The sequence below is a fragment of the Amblyomma mixtum genome, chromosome 3 (assembly GCF_055824585.1).
Source record: "Amblyomma mixtum isolate Tamu chromosome 3, ASM5582458v1, whole genome shotgun sequence".
Classification (NCBI taxonomy): Eukaryota; Metazoa; Arthropoda; class Arachnida; order Ixodida; family Ixodidae; genus Amblyomma; species Amblyomma mixtum.
Genome location: NC_143014.1, coordinates 156,499,437 through 156,522,526, shown reverse-complemented (window position 1 = coordinate 156,522,526; position 23,090 = coordinate 156,499,437). Strand labels below are relative to the sequence as shown.

Here is a 23,090-nt window from a genome sequence, read left to right as displayed (position 1 = left end):
CGTACGAACGGGCGCGAAGCGAGTACAAGAGCGCTTCAGTAATCATCCTTTCCGTTCAGAACAAGGCACACACTGCTCTAGCTCTAGCCTTTGGCCGCAGCGTCGCGAGCGCGTTTTAGAGAAGACGAAATCGTCAAGTAATGGTAAAGCCGATCATTATCACCTCAATATCAAGGGTGATAAGTCATATGCGTAAGTAGATACTGTTAATTTTTGTATGGTTGTGATGATTTCAGCGTGCGCAGTCATCATCCATTGTGCACTGTCAATCGCCGTCTTTTCTGGCAGGAATGCTCAGTTATCGTACTTCATACCTCGTGCAAACGCTTCAATCTGATGGCTTGCATAAAGTGGCATTATGTTCACCCCGTTTGAAAGTGCTTAGTCGCGGCACTAAGTGCTTCAAGAAATGTTAAAGCCGGGAAATTCTCAGAATATACGGCTTTAGTGGTGCCATACGAAAAAAAAAAAATGTTTTGAATTGCTATTCCTAGTGCTATTTAAAAAAAAATGGCATACACGTATGGCACCCTGTTAAAACTCTGTTGTGCTGTAACTCGCTCATGGCTTTGGAGTAAATGCTCTTGCTGCTGGCATTGGCTTACTGAGCAAGCACAAAGATATACAATATTGAAGGTTGTACGTCATTGAAAAGGCTTGTTGGGGCAGCTTTATCTGTGGAATGTTCACTGGTATCAGATACAACTGACTGGGAACAGATGTCCGGACTGAAGACATTGAAAGTGACAGTGTACACATGTAGAATATTAAGTGATTGAATCGAATAAATTGCTGATGTTTTTTTTTAATGTTATGATGCTCTCATAACAAAAAGAAAGCTTCAGGAAAACCCTTGAAAAGAAGAAAAAGAAGTTAATTTGTTGTGGCATGTAACTTTTTAACAAGTGAGGTTAGTGTTTTATTTCCACCATTCATGCTATGAAGAACTGAAAGCATTTCAAAAGGCTTTGATTTCAATCTTTTTGCCAAAGCTATGTGTTATTAAGCCCCTTATTTTTAAAACTAATGTACTTGTAGGGCAATACATGCAATGTGCATTGTTAGTAATGAAACACGATCATGATAGTGCATGGCCTTTGATAAATCTGCTTGCAGTGAAGCATACATGCTTCGGGGGATGTAAAAAAACCTTTGGAGTGTCCCACACTCTTTACACCTTCTGCTGAGTCCATTGTTGAGTGAAAAAACTGCATGTCATCAGAAATCACCTTGTACTAGCTGATATACTTCCTGAATAACACATTTTATTTGTTTATGATAGTACATACAGTTATAAATTCTTTTATCTAATATCAGGAAACAAAGAAAAATATTGCCGGGAAAAGTATTTTGTACTTTTGGCAGTTTTGGAAGGAAAATCAGGAAAAGGGAAACAGCGTGATTTGTATAGTGCTAGTGGTGATGTGGTTGCTTCAGTCGCTTAAAACTAACCATGTTAATATTTTCATCATTTTCAATAATAATAATCAAGTGGGATCAATCACTCAGTCGATCAACCAAACGGTCAATTAATCAATGTTGTTGGTGCCAGGAACAACCTGTTGGTCTTGATGCTGGCTTGCTAATAACAGAGCAGCCAAATGAGACAAAGCAATTTTGGCGACTATGTATAGCATGCATGAAAGTACAGACATCAGCACATAATAATAGTTTAAAATTTAGCATATCAGTGTAGTCGTCCTGTAGTGAGCATGCATAGAAACATGAGATTTTTGGGAAGCGGAAAGAATTAAGATTGAACCTGAAAACCAACAGTGGTGAAGAGTATACGTCGCAGATTTAAACATAGCATATGATAATAATAGTAATGTTAAATGCAACAATGTGCTACACATAGCCAGAGTTCAATTACTAATTGCGTATGGTTGCTCCAAGGTAGAGTTTATCCACAATTGCTTCACTATAGTTTTTTCTTTCTTGTGCTTGCCATGTTTGTGTCACTATGATGTGTAGCTTTGTAGCATTACTTCTAGTCCCCTTTTTTCAGGGATGATAGCAGTTTTTTCTGCTGTTATATTGGTGTCTGATGATTTAAATTTTTTGTGTGTCCAGCAGTCTGTAGTCCTTTCATTACATTATTGTTATCTTGTGGTAACCTTCAACGTGTTGCTCATGTAAATACTACCCAGCTGAGTGTGCTTTCATTTGCTATCAGAGATGAATGTCTACAGGACACGTGAAAGGCAGTCGAGGCACGTAGATTGGATGTGTGCCATCAGTTGCCTGTTTTCACGCCCACACATGAGAGGAGGCGAGTCCAGCTCTCACCTCCACATGTGTGATCTCGAACCGTTAGCTGATAACATAGAGATGTAATTGCTGCTCGTGCTTTCTTGTCACTTTTGTTCCTCGTAACACTTTTACCCATTAACATCTTTAATTTTTCTCTTTTCTGCAGCTTTCTGCCATTAGTCCTTTAGTCTTTGAGAGGATCTTTCAGCATTCGAAAAAGCTTTTTCTGAATATTCATATTTAATTCAGTTATAAAATTTTTCCATTTGCACGTCTATTTGTAACTGATACAATCATCTAGTCGTCAGTGGCATCAATGTGATGAAGTTTTCTTGCATTTGGTTGTGCATAAATGCTTCCTAATTCTCTGTGAGTCAGCCAGATGTCCATGACCTGTGTCAGTTGCATCAGAAATGTTATCATTGCAGTTCATAGGGGCAGGAATTTATTTCAAAATGCTTGATTTTTCTGTAAGCCATTATCACTTTTTCTTTTTACTTTTTAGATAATAAATAATATGGACACTGCCTTGCTATGTACGTTACGTGGTGTTATTTTGTCTGTGGGATATGACCACATACAAGCTAGCATGTTTTAGTAGCTCTCTGTGTTTTCTTTTTTCTTCTAGTTCTGTGCGTGCTTGTGCAGTGGATCATGCCATTAGACTGAAGAGCTGCATAGTATGCATCATTGATATGTGATTCCTATTTGACCAGCATGCATTTCTTTTTTCTCTCATTCATTCCTTCTTTTTTTTTCAGCATATTTATTACAGTAGTGAGAGCGAAACTTTTACTACTTTTTTTTTAATCAAAAATAGCGCTCCTTGTGTTTGCTAAGACTCCGCAGAATTCTAATGTGTGCTTCATGCATTCTGCATGTATGCATGACTCCACATTTATTCAGCTTTTTTTGTGTCTGTTGACTCAGAGACAAGCCTGGCAAGACCACAAGGTGGAGTGTGCAGCCTTGCGTAAAGTGGCCCCCAATGTTCCAGAAACATTAGTACGCTACTTCTGCAAGCTGCTGGTGAAGCTCAGTGTTAGTAATGATTCGTTCTTTACATTGCAAATTTCTCTGAAGTGTTAGGATGGTGAAGGATAGTTCATAGTGTTAGCCTGTGGTGATCTGTCGAGATGTTTGTGTACAAAAGATCCACCTCAGTGCATAGCTCAGAACTATGTAGAAAGCAGCTCTTGTTTATAACATAGCCAAACTACTATGTTGATGCGATTCTTGTTGACTACATTTTGAAGAGATACCTTGCAAAATGCGTACAAGGTGTAATTTTCATCTTGTGCATAAGCGTAGGCAGCTCAGAAGAATGTGCATGTTTACTGACAGTAGTTTTATGCAATGCAAATGGAGAAAGTCATGTACATGCATTGAGTAATTCAGTTGTTGCTGATTAGAAGTGATGATTGCAGTTCAGTGCTTGTCAGGAAGCTCATTTTCCAGTAACTTTAAACAGGGGATCTTTTTTGCATTGTCAAGCTAACTTTTGGTGATCTGTATGTTCGTCGTCTTTTTTTGTGTTGCGCTGCAATTCTTTGTCTTGGATCACCAACTAGCCCTTACCTTTACCCTAGTATGCATCAAGGTTCCAGCTATGCTGAGATGGCTCTAAGCCATTTTCAGTTCTTAATTTCAGAACAAGGATGCATGGTTCGAGACTGAAACGGTGTTTGGAAGGAAAAGATGTTTTGCTGACCTTATGTCACGTGAGTAGGAATACAATTCTTACTTTGCACGTGACCTGTTCTTATTTTTTTTAGAGATAAAAAAAAAAATAGACAGTAGACAAAAAAAGTGATGGTTCTGTGGCAGTGGTCTAGTCAATTGCACTCCATGTAAACTTAAGGCTTAGTTTCCTATTTTTGTCAGCCCATGCAGATCCCTACTTCACATAGCACTGCTATCACAATAATTTCTACTTTAAGTGAATGCAGAAAAAGCAACTGCTCAGTTTTCCTCAGTATGTGGCACGTTTGTCAAAAGTGTCCATTAAATAAGGTTTGTTGTTGAGCCTTCTAGCAAAGGACTTATGGTAGCCCTGAAGATGCAAGCTTCTGTAGGGAGACCTCCACCTCACCTTCCTTGTCTCCCTCACCCCTGCAAAGCTCTGACGCCTCAAGGGTGACTTTGGTGCTTTGGTACATGCTTGATAACAAACCCTGTGAGCGGGATACCTTGTCTTAACAAAGAATGTAGCATCGTGTTTGTGTGATTGTCTGTAAACGCAACGGAGGGTAAAGACTGAACTATGTTGTCACACTGACCTAAGGGCATGGTAGCCTTATCTGAGCTTCTGGCTATGCTGCACTCTGTTTTTGATTTACCTGTTTGGGACTGAAACCATTATAAGTGTCAGTAGTGGGTGTCATTGTGTGCTACCAGAGATGATTGGGGATGCTCACTTCTGTTCACCAAGGCTTAGTGTAAATGTTGCAGTAATTAGTCTAAATGACTGGCGATTCTAAGTGTAGGGGTGCGGGGCTAGAGTCACTATTTTCACACACAAAAAAAAACGTGTTTTTGGATTTGTGTTGTTATGGATTCCTGATTTAATAACGAAACTTCTCTTCAAGTTTGGTTGTTATCAGCATTGTAGAAACAAAGAAAATATATTCTTTTCATGAGAACAGTGGTGCATGTTCGCCATCGAAAGCACCTATGAACGCTTTTTTTCAACACACAGAGACCGAACTGGCCATAAAGCGAACGTGGTGTGAATTCCTACGTTATAAAGTTTTTTTTTGCGTGCTTTCTAATCATGGGAAACCATCTATTGAGAGTACACCAGACCACTAAAGAAACACTAAAAAAAAAGAAAGGCATATTTTTGGCCAATGCAACCGTGGATTGGCTGGTGAACCGAAACAGAAGCTTGGATTGACAAACACAGCACATGACCTTCCAACACTGTTTTCGTGCCACTCGGAGTCTCGCTAAGAAGACCTCGTTTTGGGTGTATTGAACAGTGGTTGTTTTATCTTTCCAACCAACCAAGCAACCAAGGAAAGCATTTCATGAGCGCAAACAAGAGTGCTGGTTTATGGTTTATGGGGGTTTAACGTCCCAAAGCAACTCAGGCTATGAGGGACGCCGTAGTGAAGAGCTCCGGAGATTTCGACCATCTGGGGATCTGTAACGTGCACTGACATCGCACAGTACACCGGCCTCCAGAATTTCGCCTGCATCGAAATTCGGCTGCCGCGGCCGAGATCGAACCCGCGTCTTTCAGGACAGCAGCCGAGCGCCGTAACCACTGAGCCACCACGGCGGGGCATTTGCCACAGAGAAGCATCATGTTCGAAGAGAAGGGCCAAACCTATGCAGTAGGGTACTTTGATAAATTATTTTTGGCCATAAAATTAAATAGCATATTCTGAAATTTTTCAAGTTATGTTTCTCTGTTAGCACTTTTTGGGAAAACAAAACCATGAGGAAAACTGTCATTTCTGAACTGCATTGCCAAAAGCTTTCTCGACTGAAATTTTTGTGAGGAACAAGATGAGGCGTTTTTTAGATCCCCAAGCTTTTTTTAGCAAAAAAAATTGTCAGATGTCTGACTAGGACAAAAGAAAAAATTACCTTTAAAGTGATGAGAGTTTTACAGACATGATATAAAGAACATGTGGCAGGCCTTATCGTGCACTATGAACCATCTGGAAAATATCTAATCACAAACAATTATATCTCCATTATTTTTGAAATGATAGTTTTCCTAAGTTGACACAACTAATTGCTCTATATGACAGCTATGCATTTTTTTTTTTGCTTGTTTGTGCTATGGTAATGAAATTTAGGATATATTCTAATGATAAGAAGCTAAACCATCCCCAAAATTTTTATGAGCATTGATACAGCAGTTCAAAAGTTGACTCTTCAGCCTTGCATCCCCCCCTTAAAGGTGCACTGAAGAGTGTTCTGTAAAACTTCGTTATCAATTTTATTTTGTTTCTTGGGTTTCTGTCAATAAATAGTTTCAGTCACAGACAACATAGCTGCAAATTAAGCCCATGGAAATGAAAATATGGGTAGACTGTGCTTTTGTGAGACTTGACCTCATCACTCTGCAGTAGTCAGTGAAAATACTGTAGTCCGTGAAGACTACGAAAGTAATTTTTATTACTCTTTTTGGACACGATGTAAATAATAGCTTGATAAAACTACTACATATTTGTGGTTCATCGAACATATTGAAATAACAAGCCTGAAGCAAGCAAACTATGTTTTCCACCCCGTCTGTTGCCGCAGGGGTGATGCACCCGACCATCTGCTCCGGCTGAACATAGTCCAACTAGCAACCCGCAAATTTTCGAAGATCACTCCGCGTATTACTCTTCCAACAGCAAAGTGGCAAGCCGCGACGCGATTGGCTGAAAGGCACATCACGTGTGCTTTTCGTCATGGCAACCATGTTGGTTGACTCCTCCTACTCACCGTGGTGAGTTTTTAAAAAAAGGCGGGAGCCGGGACGTTTAATCCAATTTATTAGGGAAATCATCGACACAGGATAATAATTCAAACTTCTAGGAACACTCACAGCATATAGATTGAGTTCCTGGAATAAAGAGACAAACTCAAAATCCTCTTTAGTGCACCTTTTGGGTGGCCGTTGGTTACTGCATCTATTAATGATAAGGCAGTAAGTGAGATGATGGCTACCTAAAATACTGACTATGGGCTTTTGCACTTATTGCTGCAAGTGCTGTCTTGGTGCTTGTCAAGATCTGGCAGGGCTGGATGTGTGACATTGTGTGAATCTTTTGTAACATGGTTTGTGGTAAACAGTGTAGCTGTTCTTTTCCTTTCTGTTAGATGTGGATTCCATCAAGAAGGACCAACGTCGCTTGTGTGAATTTCGCAAACTGTGGGAGACAGTCAAGGTGTTCCTGGATGAGAAGTACATACCAGAGCCTGAAGTGGGCTTCGAGATTTATGGCAAGGTGAAAATTCAGGCACAAAGGCAGTTAGCATATGAATGAGGCACATAATGACAGAACATGCTATTGGTGCATTTCTGGGGCAAAGATTTCTGGGATCTGTTTGCCTGTATGTCCTGTAGAGAGGATGTTTGCTGACTCTGCATATATATTTCTAAAGTTTTGATTAAGTGGTAATGCTGTCTTAAACTGACTCTACATATATTACTCCATACATTACTAAAGTTTTGATTAAGTGGTAATGCTGTCTTGAACTGACTCTGCATATATTACTGCTTATATTATTAAAGTTTTGATTAAGTAGTAATGCTGTCTTGAACTGTGGCCATTTAATGTGAAAATTATCCCAATGCTATCCTTGGTAGCACTGGGGTGGCGATAAGATGGACTTGAGATGGCGATAAGAATGCTGTGCTGTTTCATATTAGTTGTAAGTGCAGCAGTTTTCCTTACCATTAGTCCTCTGTTGTAAAGCATGGTGTAGCATAGTGGAGTTGGCACAGTTGCATGTAATATTGCATGACAAAGAACCAAGACATTTACTTCACAAGTAAATAAAGATACAACATTGATATATGAGTTGCCGCATTGTTTATACCACTAGTTTGGAATACTTTTCATTCTTGTAAGTAATGATCATACTAATCAGAAAGCCCACAAGAGTTTAGTAACTTGCCCTGTTCTTAGTTATAAAATATGACTGCAGTGAAGAGTTCTATAAAGAAGCCCTCTTTGCTGATTGTTGGAAAAACATTTTGGAAGCACCTATAATGTGTAATCTGTGTGTCTCAGCTACCCTATCAGCTAAGAGTAGTGCTTCTACCATGATTGGCATGCGTATCTAGTGATTACAATTTTTTGTTTTTTTTTTTGTTGCTTATAGGCTCTGATTTTTATGTTTAGTTTCACAGTTTCTTTCACAGGCTCGCAGGACAGGTCTAGCATAACTGGCTTGTTTAGTTTCTTTTTTATGCATGTATGAAAGGTGAAAACAATTAATGTTGTGCCTCAGATGAAACTTTTTTTTTTTTGCAGCGACAGAAGTTTATATGCATATGTGGGCATCTTCATTGGTACTGATACCAGATTTTAGTGATAGACATAGCCAGACATTAAAGGGACACTGAGGAGAAATTGAAGTTGGCTTGTATTGACAGAATACCAGCTCCTGATTACAAAAACGCCACTCATACTGACAACAAAGGTCTTGTAACGTAGAAAAGAGCAAGAACCAAAATACAGGTATCGCCGCCACAGGCCAGACTCGCAAGTACAAGCGTGATGAGGTCATAGGACAAAACAGTGTTGCTAGAACGAATGGTTCTAGCAACACCAGGAGCCGAGAAACCATGAATCACTGAGGCGCAGCCAATGCATGCGCAAACCTCCTTGACGTCGCCAGATGGCGCCATGTGCCCGGCAGCTACGCGCGCTCCTGAAGCATCGGGACAAATCAGCGCCTGTTTTCCGGTGGTAGGCGGGCTCCCGGTATTCCGCTAGCGGTAACAAGGTACACGGTATGCTAAAGGTGTCTATTTGCGTGAACTTCGTTGACGACTTCGAGAACGAGATCCATCGTAATGCTGGCAAAACGCCAGTGCAAACGTAATCGAACCGACTGTAGCGACGGCCGCAATAGCCGATAGATGCCTTCAACGTGCGGCCGGCGGTAGCTTTCTTTTCGGCTGCTGCTAGGCCGCACTGCTGGCTGCCAGAAATCACGGAGTCTGCGCTACGTCATGCGCACGTCATGTTTCACGTCTCTTAGTCCTGTGTCGTCATAGGAGAATCCCAAGTTTGAATCAGAGCGGCGGGAAAAACTTTTTCAACTTCGAATCCAAATTTCTTAGAAATAAATGCATCTTTCGCTGCTGGCCAAGTGGCAACAAAGCCATGACATGCCGAACTATCGGATTTTACTATAAAAAAAATATTAATAGTGCTCTCCTCAGTGTCCCTTTAAGCAATTACAGTAGAACCTTGTTGTATGTTCCCAGTTTTAACAATTTCCTGGTGGTTATGCTCAAAACTGAGCAATAAGGTGTTACACAGAGAAACACTGTTTTTCTCTCTGGTTAGTACATTCCCAGATTATACATTTTCCCAGCAAGTGCATTTACAGTTTTGTCAATTTCTGATCACACGGTACTTTCAGCGACCAACAGAAAGTAAGGTGCACTAATGTATGAACTGGCAAATGCAGTGGCAGTCAGTCACAAGGGCAGCTTCTTCGCAGTGCACATTTACAATGGGGTGAAGCATCAAAAATTATAAAATGAAGTGCATGAACGTGCAGGCAGGCCGAGCCTGAGGGCACACGACATGAAGAGTAGAAGAGCAGTGGCAATAAGCTTCCACAGTATCTTCTGGCATAAATGTGATGGCACAAAGCATCTGAAAACTATAGTGACAATGAAGAGGTCCCAGTTACTTTTCTCTTTGTCATCACTGGGCTGGATAATGTTGTGAAGCCTCTTCTGTGCCTAAGCACAACACAGGTGCTGAAAGAAGTCTACGAGCTCTAGAAAAATTCACAGACTATCTCGTCATTGAGAGTAGATGTAAAAATAAAATTCACTGCAGGGTAGGCGTACTGTAATCTAGGATAGCTCGTAAATACTGATAGCTGCAGTCGAGTCTTGAGGAGCGTCCTTTATCAGCCATTTTTAAGTCTCGTAATGTGACTAAAAAGTTATGGTTCTTGCTTAAATTATTCATTTCAGATGGTTATTAATAGCTACTGCATCTGTAATGAGATGCATACTTCTATTGGAACTGCACTGTATCTTGGGTAAGTTTGCCTTTGCATATAATGTTGCAACAGTATATGCTTTCCTTTATTTTTCTGGGGATTTAATTTACGAGCAAACACAAATGATAGCATGGCTGTGATTCGTAAAACAAGCTAGGTTTCTCACTTACCAAGGTTCCTAGGCTTAGCCAAAGTAATTCCTGTGGGTGTAAGTACATATTCTGATAAAATTAAAGCAGCTGCTATTTACTAATGACTTCAGGGGTTTGGAATTGAGAGTAAAAATTTAGAAAGCAATCATAGTGACATGGATTGGTTAAACTGTGCTCATTTGTTCAAAAATGCTTGCGTTCTGGCTGTCAGGCACCAGAGCTACGCGCAGTTAGAAAGTGCCTGTGTAACAGGCGTTTTTCTATACAGTTCAGTTGACCAGTAGTTGAACTAAGCGGCAGTTGAATAACAGTACATGGCAACACAAACTACTGTTGAGCTCTCAATGGCAGTCGAATTTAACTGAGACTGGGATCCTAGTTGAATGGGTTAACTGACAAGCTGGCACTCGACAGACTTGCCGAATTGGCCGAGTCAGTGACAGCTCTAGCTGCCATACATTTTAATATTGCATAAAATATGAGTCTTGGCTAGTAGAGGCTCTAATTTATAACTCTCTAATCCAATGCACATAAACATGCAAACATGTGAAGCAACATCAGAAAAACTACAACCAAATGCTAGAGCCAAGCATGCCTCCACAGTATTGTCTTGGCTGTTGTTGGTATGTGTAGAGTACAAAGCTTTCAGAGATTACAGTTAAACAAAATAAAAGGGAAAAGAATGATTTTTATAAAACAAGCATGTTTTTTTATTCATAGATAGGCTGCATGTGGCATGATCAAAAAGTGGAACTACATTTTGTGAAAAGTGCCATGTAAACACAGCTGATTGCTTTTTAGCTCAGTGACAGTTAGAAAGCTGAATTGTTCAGTGAACTGACAACAGAAATTTTCTGTGTTATGTGGTTTGTCATCATAACTAATTACTGTATCTCTCTAACTACCCAATTTGTGGCTCTTTTTTTTTTTTTTTTTAGGGCTTGTGTCAGCAAACTGCTGACTCCTGAAGCCTTTTTGTTTTACTTATTTTCTGTGTTTGCAGCCCATCAATCCTTGACCATTCCTGTGTCCCAAATGCACATGCAGTTTATGGAGGCCACAAACTGCTGTTAAGAGCTGCAGAAGATATTAGCTGCGACAGTGTTGAAGGTGTAAGTTGCATCTGCATTTTTTTTTTTTTACTTAGGTAGAGGTAAGGGCACATGTGAGACCTTAGTATCAAGCATGCACTGTGCAAGAGAACATGGTCTGAAATGATGCAACCATGGAGCAACAGCACACACGTCCTTTCAGCTCCTGTTCCAACAGTAATTGAAAGGTATTGCACCTGGCCCCAGTAGTTCTGTAATTTGGTTCCCCACTCAGATGCAATTTCTTTTGCTGGGCATTTGTATTAAGGGTACACCAAACAAGAAGACATATTATACTAGGAAAGTGCTGGGTGATCGTGTAAATGCTAACTATTTAGAAAGGTCAGGGCTTTGGGCCACACATAATTTGTTTTGCCCTTTAAACATATTTTGAGACACTACAGTACCTGCTACCAAGTTTACACTAATGACTGTATCACATCTAGTGCATCCTTCCACATAGACCTATGGATTCCTTCCGTGCAGACCACGAAATTGGTGAAGCTCAGCCTCAAGAAACGTGCTGCTACTACTGAACTGGCTACCTTACATGCAGCTTTTATCCATATTCTGAGGCAGCTAACTAGCGCAGCTAGTTATCGGCACCAACTGCCTGTGTACCAAGCCTTACAAATTGCACTACAGTAGAATCTCAATGGTACGATCTCTGTTGAAATGAATTTCGGGATGATACAAATTCGGAAAATGCCCTGCTGTGTGATACATAATGCCTGGTCAGTACCCGTGTTTTGGCCTCTCATTCCTAAAAGTTACTTTTCGAACATATCCTCAATTTAAGCTGAATTAATGTCATGAATAACAAGCTTTAAATGAGGTTTGAGATCATCAGTTTACCAAACATTCCTCTGAAATAAGCATGGGATATCTGCTACTTTTCATACGGTGTCTTCAGCTTTGTTCAGAAAAGCATAGTACATTCTCTATGCCGTCTCGTATATACATATATCTTAATAAGCAACTCATTGCCTTGCCCTTGTGTGTTTTCTAGAAGGGGCATTTTCGGGGAGAAGTCAGGTTTAACTAGATTTTTAAGAAATGTGTTTGGGGTGCAAGAATCGGATAAAAACCCAATGAAGGGCTCTAGTTGTACACGGTGAACGCGCTTGAGTATACGTGTCTCATCCTTCACTGTAATCTGCAGTAGCATTGCTGTCTATCATCTCTAGAAGCATTAAAGGGTCACTACAGGGAAAATCAAGCAGAAAAAAGAAGCTACTCTAGGCTTATAGATCACCGTTCAGGAACACTACCAGCACTTCTACACAAAAGGGTGTCTGCATTGATGAGAAAATCATGAATGAAATCCCCGATTTCCTTCGCCATTGACCCCCTTGAAATAGCAGTAGTGGCGCTTTAATGACGTCGTCCTTCCAGTGAATATGGTGAATCTCTCAGGTAGTTGGAAAAACAAACAAAACATATCCACTTTTCCTGTCAAACACACAGACCTTTGTTACAATTATTTATCAGTGGACGGTGCCACCATGCTACTTGTCAGAAAGACCACTTTATCATCCTTCATGCTAATGGTGGTCTATCTATTTGAAAAGACCACGAACGACCCTGAGAGTTTTGTGTGCCTGGCTTGCACTTCTAAAGTTGCTGCTCATGACATCAACATGCAAAGCAAGTGATGTTTTGCATTCTCATATACAGGGTGTCCCAGCTAATACCCGTGTCATACCCCTGTCACACGGGCACTGTAAAGGTACTTTGAGCTAAAGCTCCATTACTCCAAGGGAGAACGCGCGCTGCCACACGGACGCGCCTAAGGACACCTAGTTCAAAGGAACTTCGAATCAAGGCAGCTCGAGTTTGTCCTTTGAGGCTGCAAGGGAGTACTCTCTCTCCCAGTAAGTTAGCAGCAAAAATAAATTGGGATAAGAAACGATCGATATTCTTTTCTGAAATTTGCTTCGTAAAATTATTGGTCTTTTAAAATATAAGGTCATTTGTTTTGTGGCGGTTTCACCACGCCATACTCTCGTCCCGGATTTACAAGCGCCACTCTACCCAAGCTCCGCCCCAACCGCTGTCACACTCCGCCGCCGTGCAGCGGTGCCTCAGCGCTGCTTGTGATCGTGTACAAATATCCCAAGAAAAGACAAGATTGCCTTGTTATCAGAAAGTCTGCTCGAGCAGCGACAAAGCATGCCTGCTTATGTTGCGAGCTTTCGGCAACGGCACCGCTCGCGGGCGCTCCGGGCGACGAGCTTTGCTACTGCCTGGCTGCCGTGGTCGTCGCTAGGCCTATAGCCTCTTTCGGATCGAAACCGTAGCGGCCGGCGCTTCGGAACTCGCCTGAGTTATAATAAAAGGCCTACTCCACACATCGCTCTACTGTCAACAGCATCATCTCACAATAAAGTAATAATATGGTCAATTTCCGCGACGCCTTCGGCAGCGAAGCGAGCGAGCGCCAGGCGAGCCGGACCCCAACGTCATGCAAGCGGCAGCTGCGGGGTGGTTGTGGAAAGAAGTTTGCTTGTATCGCAGTCGTTACCTTTAGCAGCAGCTCAGTATTGGTCAGCGATCCTCAAAAATGACATTATTTTCACATTTCTCATCCCAGGGTTTATTATTTAAGTCAAGAACACACTTTAGCTCGTTTTTATGACGCCGGCAGACGGGATCCAGGCTGGCCGGCCGGCCGGCATGCTCGGAGTACTTCACGTTCGCACAAGAAAGTACAAAACAGCCATGTACCAGAGAGGATGCTTCCTAGATTCGAGCAACGACAATATACCTGTGCAAAAGAGGATCTTTCGGCAACGACGCCGGCTGCGGCAACGCCGGGCGACGAACTGCGCGCTGGTCCCGGCTGCCGTAGTCGTCGCTAGGCCTACTTGATTTCGCGTCGAAGGCGCAGCTCACAGCGCTTCGGAAGTCGCCTGTGCTATAATAAAAGGCCTACTATTCACATCGCTTGACCAGACTGCGAACTCGTCCCATAATAAAAGATATGTTCGATTTCCACGACGCCTTCAGAAACGGATTAGCAGACGGCAGGCGAACCACACCAAGTAGCAGCAGCACCGAATCGGCTGTGGGATGAAATTTTCTTGTTACGTGCAACTCGGTATTAGCCAACGATCGTCAGAAATGATGCAATTTTGACATGCATCTATCCCTGGGCTTGCTAGAACGTCAACAAACAATACTAGCGCGTTTTTCAGTCGCCGGCGGCTGGCATCAGATCTGGCAGACCGGCCCGGCATGGCTCGGCCCCGAGCGCCCTGAGCCTCGCGTTGATTGAGCATAATATTGATATAAAACAAGTTTTTTTTATGAAAATATGTGACACTGCTATATTCTCATGTGCACTGAAGTCTGCAATTTTAATCCAGTTTTCACCGATGAGGGCGCTAAAATCGTTTTTCAAAGGTCGTTCCGCGACCGTGTAGCACGGGCGAACTCCCTTGAAGTAGTGCTCCTTTGGTAGCGTAATGGAGCTTTAGTTCAAAGTACCTTTACAGTGCCCGTGTGACAGGGGTATAACTTGGACCAAGATTTATAAAAAAACTAAACGTTCTTCAGAACTGAAATCGCGTGGATGTTTTTAAGGTTTATCTAAAGTTACAGTACCATTTTTTCGCTCCTCCTGTTTAAATAATTAGTCGAGATAAATAAATTAACTTTTTAAATACAGCTTGAAACGTTCAGGCATCAATAGAAAAGTTATGGAGCTCCACAAATATTGTCCAACCCAGGCACTTCCAACGAGATAGACTTAGCGTGGCCATTTTTATTCGGGAAAAACGAAAGCCCGCGGAGTTTAAAAAATACCGCGTGACAGCGCGCTCCGTGCGCCCGGATGCGCTGCGATTACAGCGCTCTCATCCGTGCTTTGTAAGAAACATCACCCGCTTCGGGCCTTTCGTGCTGCCCAAGACAGGGCTTCGCGATGTGCTTGGTTCCAAGATAAGCGCCAGTGGGTACGGGCGGCAATTGAAAGAAAGCGCGGCTCCCGTTTTTCAGTGTAATTCACACGATGTTATCTGGCTTGTTATATGCGCCTTTGCTTGTTGGGATCTTGCTCCCAAATTCGTACTCATGAGATTGTCATTGTTCCTCCGCATGCATTCTGCTAACGTGAGTGTGCAGTTTTCGCACAATTCGGAGTACAAGTTATGATAAAGTCACAAGGTCCCTCCCCCTTGTCCCCCCTAGTTTGCCCCTTTGGAGATTTTTCAGCCACAGTTGACGACGACGCCAGCTTTTCTGCGACACAGGGCCCTTAGCTCTATTGCATTAAAATTTTGCAAAAAACGCAAGCAGGAACAGTGCAGTTTAGCCAGTGAATGAGCGGCAACTCAGGCCCAGTTCCCCTCATTGCTAATTCTGCAATCCCTGGCTCCAATTCGGATTTGGAACTCGTCCACTTTGCTAAGTAAGGCGATCTTTACTAAAGAAACGGGGTGACTTTTGTTAAAAACCTAGCTCCAGGTTGGCTTCCCCACGCAGCACACCACCAGCATTGGCAGGCCAAGCACCAATTAGTGTGGCTTCCATGCATATGGCCGTGTCACATAGAAAATGGTACACGACAACGAAAGCTATCGCCGTTTTCACCACCCTCGTGTCAGCAGGCACGAGTGCATGATGGTTATTGCTAGGCTACAGCCCTACAACCTCGACGCCGCTGCTTTCGAGGGACTGTCGACGGGCATGAGAGGTGTAAATGCAAACTGATCACGTGGCTATGCACTCTCCACGCCAGTCTGTCTTCCGTGGCGCTGTTGGCGACTGCGATATAGGAACATTGGTACGTGATAAAAGCGCCACGAACGCTTGCTGCACCACCACCAGTCACCTGTGTAGTGCGGCGAAGCCTGCCTCCTGCCATGTCAGCAGGCACCGCTTATCCGTTATATAGCCAACCGCGTTCAGTATATAAAGTAATAATTGCTTGTGTTTATTAAAAAAATATTTAGGAAGAGTTTGATATGGCCAATAATTCGTAATATCCGGGTTCGTTATGTCAAAGTTCCATAGCACAAAAAAAAATTGCTGCTCAGCACATTCAAAGCTTTCCTTCTCCTCTTGCCATTCCTTATGCACTGAAGGTTGCTGGCACTTTAAGGTGCATGTGAATGTCCACCTTGTGACGACGTTCACTGCACTGCTGATATGTGCACAGATTTTAACGCGATAGCTTCAAGGGTCTCGCTCAGCGGCAACCTTGGCGTCGTCGGCGTGTCGAGAAAAGCAGGTGGCCCACCGGCCACCTTGGTCACATGACCTTATGACATCATCACAGCCTGCCCACTGTGACAGGTGATAGTTCAATCAATGATTGGTTGTGAGAGGCTGCTTGGGTAGAGCAACTTGGGTCTTATAAGCCCCACTCGTGGTTGCACCTGCCATCGCAGGGTAGTGGCGCATTGCTTAACCACTTCACCATTGTGCCAGGAGTTGCATGAGGACTCCCCGTGATCTGTAAATGTAAATGAGGAATGACTGATTCCACATATATGGACATGTAGGCAGAACCAAGGCGACAGAGAAGGAGTTCTTGCGCGAGAGGGATCTCTAATGCTATTGCATTGCACTCTCAAGGGTACGTTAAGCGCTATATGATGGTGAAAGAAAGAACTGTGTGCATGTCTGTGAAGTGATACTGAGAGGGGAACCCAGGCTGATGAAGACACTATTGCATCATACCCTTAAGGTAGAGCTTAAGTGCCCTCTCAAGTTTTTAATTAAAGCACTTTAATTTTAGTTAATTTTATTTTCCACCTTTCTGTACAGTGGTACCTTTCTAATGTGATAACATTTAGGCTGTCGTCCCAGAAAAAATTTCTGGTTAATCTATAACTAAATTCCCTGATTAGCCCATTCCCTGATGGCGTCATCAGTGTCATGTGACCTCAATTGACCAGTCAGAGAGCACCGTCAAATTTGAAATTCCCCATGAAATTTCCTGATTGGTCGAGAGAGGTTACGTGACTGTGACATCATCACAGCCTGCCCACTGTGACAGGTGGCCGCCTGCCCATCGGATAGTGAGCAAGCTGCTCATCACTGCCAAATTCAATGCTGTTGCCACCTGCCCACCGTGGCGCGCATGAACCTTACGTGACCTCGGGAAGAGCAACCTGGTTCTCACAAGCCCCATTGGTGGCTATGTTTGAAACAGCCTCCCTCCGGGGCAGTGGCATAGTGCTTAAAGGTGCACTGAAGAGGATTCTGAACTTGTCTTTTTGCTGCGGGAACTCGATCTACACGTTCCTAGCATTCTTAGAAACTGCAACTTATTGCCCTGTATGGCCGATTTCCCTAATTAAATCGAATTAACGTCCGGCTCCCGCCCTTTTTTTTTAATTCTGCCTCGTACGGTGGGCGGAGTTGACCAACGCATGAAGTTCCTTTCAGCCAGCTCCGTGGAGGCTTTGCTTTCGCTTTATTTTGTTTGTTAGGTTTCCATGAATAAATAGTTTCATTCGCAGATAATATAGCCGCAAAATAAGCCCGCAGAAATAAAAATACGCGCGGACTATTTGCTACTACGGACTACTAGGTATTACTCCGCCGATGGCAGAGCGGCAAGCCGCCACGGGACTGGCTGAAAGGCACTCCACGCGTTGGTCGACTCCGCCCACCGTACGAGGCAGAATTAAAAAACAAAGGGCGGGAGCCGGCCGTTAATTCGATTTAATTTGGGAAATCGGCCATACAGGGCAATAAGTCGCAGTTTCTAAGAATGCTGGGAACGTGTAGATCGAGTTCCCGCGGCAAAAAGACAAGTTCAGATTCCTCTTCAGTGCACCTTTAACTGCTGCACCACTGAGCCAGTAGTGGTGTGAGGACTGCCCATGATCTTTACATCATCGACACTGTGTGACCACTTGTGGACCAGTCATAAGGCACTGCCAAATTTGAAAATCAGAGGACCCCCAAAATTTGGATGTTGGCCCACCCCAAAAATTCCAAAGGACCTCACCCAAAAAAATGGATTAAGGTTGACTAACAGATTAGTGGCTGGATAAAGGTGGATTAGTGGGTCAGATTAGCGAATCTCGTATGGTAATCTAATGGAAGGTACTGGAACATTCTAGGTGATGACTTATGCATGCTACGTAAGGGTAGTGGAACCATTTCAACTGGAGTTTTGGCGGGAAAGTCTCGAACATTAGACTTTCATTGTACAGGGTGTTCTGTCTGTCCCGGTTGTAAAAAATTCTCCTGTGCAAGCCACTGGTCTATTTATGCTCAAGCACGGACCGCAGGGTAACTTATGATAGTCTGCGTTTTTCGATAAATAATTTAACATCGGAACTTGCCTGGACTGCCCGGAATCAGTGAAAAACTGGAGTTTGCGCATAAAATTTTCATCAAGGCGAGAGGGATAGCCGATTTGAGACGCTGCGCCGTCTGGCGAACTGCGAGGCAACCAGTATCCCTGCTCGGAGCTGGGGTAGGTCTCGCAGTATCCCAGATGGTGCAGCCTGTCAAATATGCTGCTTCGCTCACCTAGACGAAAATTCTCCGTGCAGACGACTGCAGTTTTCTGCTGATTCCAGACAATTCAGGCAAGGTCCGATGTTTAAGTTATTTATTCAGAAACGCAGGCTATCATAAGCTACCTTATGGCCTGTGCTCAAGCTCAAAGAGGCTAGTAGTTTGAGCAGGAGAATTTTTTACAACCCAGACAGATAAATACAGAACACAAGCCGGCAACCTAAATGCCATCGCATTTTGTTCTTTAAGAATGCGATTAAAAAGGCCCCCAAGGTTTTAAGTGCATTAGCACTTAAGCCCGCACACTTAAAGGGGCCGCGAAACACAATCTCAATGCATTGTTTTGCCTGTTGGTTGTATAGAATGAGTTATAGTGATGCTATTAGCATTGGCCGCACCGCATATATTTCGGTTTTTAATATTTCAATTAGCTCGCAAAAACAAATTCATGGCACTGATGGTATCACCACACAGTGGCAGTTTTATGCAGTGGATGTGACATCATCGGGCGGTAGCTAGATGATTGGACAAACAGTAAATATACTACAAACTGTGTTAAATGAATATCGTTTTGCCATGTTTTTGGGTTTTGTGTTAGATCAACAAAACCAACTCGTTTGCCTTACTTAAAACCACTTCAAAAGGGGCAAAACAAAACAAAAAGACGCCACCAGAGGCTCTGACTATTGTTCTGCATCACAGGACTTTGCATCTCTCTGTACACGTCTATGAAATAGGGAACAGCATTTAAGGCTACTCTCCATGTATCTGAGAACGGCTTGGCAGAATTGACCTGATCGAGCCATTGCATTCTACAAGTGTTCGTATTGGTTCCAAGGAAGGACACAAAGAAAAACAGACATTCGTTTCACATTTACCAGTGCGCATCGGCACCTTGAGGAGTATCACCGGACGTGGCCGCCAGATGGCACCATGTTCCTGTCATCAGCGTGCTGTGGCAGGGCACGGTACGCGGCGGCGGTAGCGACACGCGCTATGCTGAAAAGTATCTCGCACTCGAGTTTCGATAAGTCGGGGAAGGCCATTGATCAATGCTCCCTTCTGCGCCATCCACTTGACGATGAAGCATTGCTGGGCCAGCTGGGCAACCACATGGTTGTAACCATGGAAACAACACTGCCAGCCTTGGCAAGAATGAGTTACAGCGAACTGGCAACCATGATGTGCAAACTTCTGCAACGTGCTCAGATAGGCTGTTGTGATTGGTCCCCTCCCAATGTGGGCATTGGGAAAGTGGAATGGGAATGGGAAGCTCTGCCAAAATCGAATTGAGGGCAGCATTTTGTTTGCTTGTATTTTGAAATTTCATCATTGAATAGCTCCCGTTCCTATACATCGATTCCTGTAATTCTTTTTGAGTCAGCATCTGTGTGAATAAGAATCCACCTGAGGTATAGCCAGCATCCCTTCAAGCAGTGTTTCGCAGCCCCTTTAAGTCCGCACACTTAAGCCCGCACGCTTAAGCCCGCACTTGCTGATTTCGCTGTTGTCTGTCTGAAGCCTGTGGCAGGTGGCAACCTGCCTGTCAGGCTGTGGGCAGCCTGCAGGCAGGCTTTATGGCCAACTGTGGAAAGTGCATTGGCACTTAAGTCTGCGCTCAGTGTTTTCGATGATGTTTGTCTGAAGCCTGCTTGACCTTGAGCAACCTAGGTTGCCCCCCTAGGTGTAAGGTGGGCCACCTAGCTCACGTGACCTTATGATGTCACCACAACCTGCCCACCAGATTGTGAGCAAACTGCCCACCGTGGCAGGCCACAATTTCTGATTGGTTGCGAGAGGTTACTCGGGAAGAGCAACTTGGGTCTTGCAAGCACCAACGGTGGCAGCACCTGCCACTGCATGGCAATGGCGCTTCGTATAACCGCTGCACCACTGTGCCAGGAGTGTTGTGAGGACTCCCAGCAATCTATGAATGCAAAATAGAGAGCTTTGCAAACCAGTACTTGCACCGAAACTGAGACCGAAGTGAGAACTGAAGTGCTAGCGTGCCTAATTTGCATTTGGTTGAACCATGCTAAATCATCCATCATTTTTTTTGTGTGTTATATGTGTGCTTACTTTTGAAGTACTTTTAATTTTGTATGATGCATGTTCACTCACTAATATTTTGTATTTTGTGTGTGTTATTATTAAAATGTTTGGTATTAGGGTTGGCAGTGTATTTACTAAATATATATGCCTTTATTTTTTTTTTTCCATTTGGTTTAACGAATTGAAACACGTTTACTCTCTCCAGCCATTTGTAATGCGATTGTAATAATGATTTTAATACCAGTTATTTTTATTGCAGGTCAGAGTAAGCTACATTGATGTGCTGGCGCCAAAGGAAGTGAGGATGGAAGAGTTATCAAGCCGGTACTACTTTCGCTGCTCTTGTGAGAGATGCTGCGACAAGGTATGTTCTCTACTCACTGCATTGTGTTCTCAAGGTCAGTATTTTAGCTCATGTGCCCTTAATTCTCAAAGTCATCATGATGTGCCACATGAAATTTGAAGCTCCTCCTTTCTCTCTTACTTGTCCTCTTATGCTCTGGGTGCAAGTCCATTGGTAGCCTTTGGCCCTCCAGCTCCTCCTCTGTGCTTTCTGTTCCTGAGAAATCACTTTCTTTTGACTGTTTGTGTGCCTGCTTCGTTGCTAGTAGCTGCTACATGGAGGGGTGTACCAACAGGGTTCATTAGAAAGGCCTCAGCGACTGCGGCCAGTCCTGCTATGTGTAAAGCATGTAGCCAGCGCAGCAGCTTGCGTTTGTCTTTTTGCTTTCTTATCAAGAGCACTTGTTCCATATTACCCTGAAACGTGGTAGTACTACCATGTACCATTCTGCAAATCTGACCTGAAGGAAGCTTTTGGGCCATGTTTTAGATGCCCACTTTCGCCAATGTATGAAAGAGATGGCTTGTTGTGATCTGACAGGCGAGCTGGTCACTAAATGCAACTTTCTGCTTCACAGATATTATGTAGTCGACATTTCATGTGAGGTAGTAGGTGGTGATTGCAAAAGGGTGCAGTACATTCATTGTCACTAATAAGCATGATGCAGTCAAGATATGTGTAGAGATCACTCCCAAGAAATTATACAAAGCTATGTGCAAGGCTGCTTTATTGACATGTGGAAAGTAATTCTTGTGCTAAATGTTTTTTTCCACCATTGAAATGTTTGAATCATAGTTGAAGCTTAAGCAGACAATACATCGACCTTGAAAACATGCATGAATTTTTTTTTTTTTTGACTACCCAGGAATATATGCACTTTGTCAAGCACATGACTCCATCATTTGACAATACTGGTAGTGTGGCGGGAAATACAAGCCTCTCTGGTATCTTGTACGTGTTCATAGTCATCTCCGCAAGCAGCAGGGTCGCAGCTTATTAGGTTTAGGTTATTGAGCTGATTAGCACAACCCGTTTTCCTTCCCAGTAGTTTTGTGTTCTTTAGATCTGTCTGTCTGCTACTGTCTGTAGCTGTCTGTGTTAATTTTTTTTTTTTAATAATAATATTTTTATTCATTCATTCCAATACAAATGCGGGCCTGCTAAAGCCTTAGAAGGCTTGAGTGGCAGCGCCCGGCAGTAGACGGCACACAACTCATGCACCGAACACACAAAGTGCCAAAAAACAGAAAGAAAGAAAATTCAAAGAGCGGAGTAAAAAATGCAACACACAGAAAAATAAAGAACACGTAAAATCATAGAATCATAACAGAATGCTGGAACTAACAACGAAGTTTCTGAAGAAAAGCTTTAACTATTTTTTTGGAGTTAGCAGAAAACATTTCTTTAGGTAACCGGTTGAGCACAAAAGGAACATAATGTTTTCGCAGACGCTGGCCGTATCGAGTTCGGACTCTAGGGACGAGAAAACGATCACGAGTTCTCAGATCTTTGACCGGAATATATTGTGTACAAAAATCGCTTGTCCAGATATGCTTAAACACTACTGATTCGGAAAAAAGGTGAGAGAAGTCAGGCATGTGTAACAGATCAAAAACACTACTACCTCCATTTCGTGCCTTACCATATAAAACTGATTTGAGGATGGATTTCATTATGCTATTAACCTTCTTTCGCCAAAAGGCGGAGCAGAAATAAAAGCAGCAAATACCATAACGTAACACACTGTAGGCTAAGGTGTATACAATTTGCTTGCGTACATACATAGGGCAAAGGGACTTTATAGAGTGCAGCAAAAATGCAATTTTGCGAAGCTGGGAACAAACGAACGACAATTGAGTATTCCAAGACATGTCAGAATCAAAGAATACACCTAAATATTTCACCGTTGACACAGGTATGATTGAAGGGCATTTCAAACCAAGACTTCATGTTTGTCACAGTATAACAGAATTTTTTTTCTTTGATTTATTTCCTATTCACAATTGAATAACGCCT

General features: G+C 42.9%; 2 protein-coding genes across 4 annotated transcripts in view; one reads left to right on the top strand and one right to left on the bottom strand.

Annotated features, from left to right (window-relative positions):
* The window catches only part of sws (patatin like phospholipase domain containing sws), a 153,488-nt gene that overhangs the window by 99,737 nt on the left and 30,661 nt on the right, over positions 1–23,090 (bottom strand). The gene's annotated exons all lie outside the window — the stretch shown is intronic.
* LOC149352463 (histone-lysine N-methyltransferase SMYD3-like) overlaps positions 1–23,090 on the top strand; it is a 48,365-nt gene that overhangs the window by 510 nt on the left and 24,765 nt on the right. For both annotated transcript variants that reach the window (XR_016290798.1, XM_089581638.1), the window contains exons 3-8: positions 3,184–3,294; positions 3,905–3,974; positions 7,078–7,205; positions 9,926–9,993; positions 11,110–11,218; positions 20,991–21,095. Coding sequence is in view for 1 of the 2 variants with exons in the window: in XM_089581638.1 (XP_089437764.1) it covers positions 3,184–3,294; positions 3,905–3,974; positions 7,078–7,205; positions 9,926–9,993; positions 11,110–11,218; positions 20,991–21,095 (591 nt within the window). In the remaining variant the exon portion in view is untranslated. The remainder of the gene's footprint in view (positions 1–3,183; positions 3,295–3,904; positions 3,975–7,077; positions 7,206–9,925; positions 9,994–11,109; positions 11,219–20,990; positions 21,096–23,090) is intronic.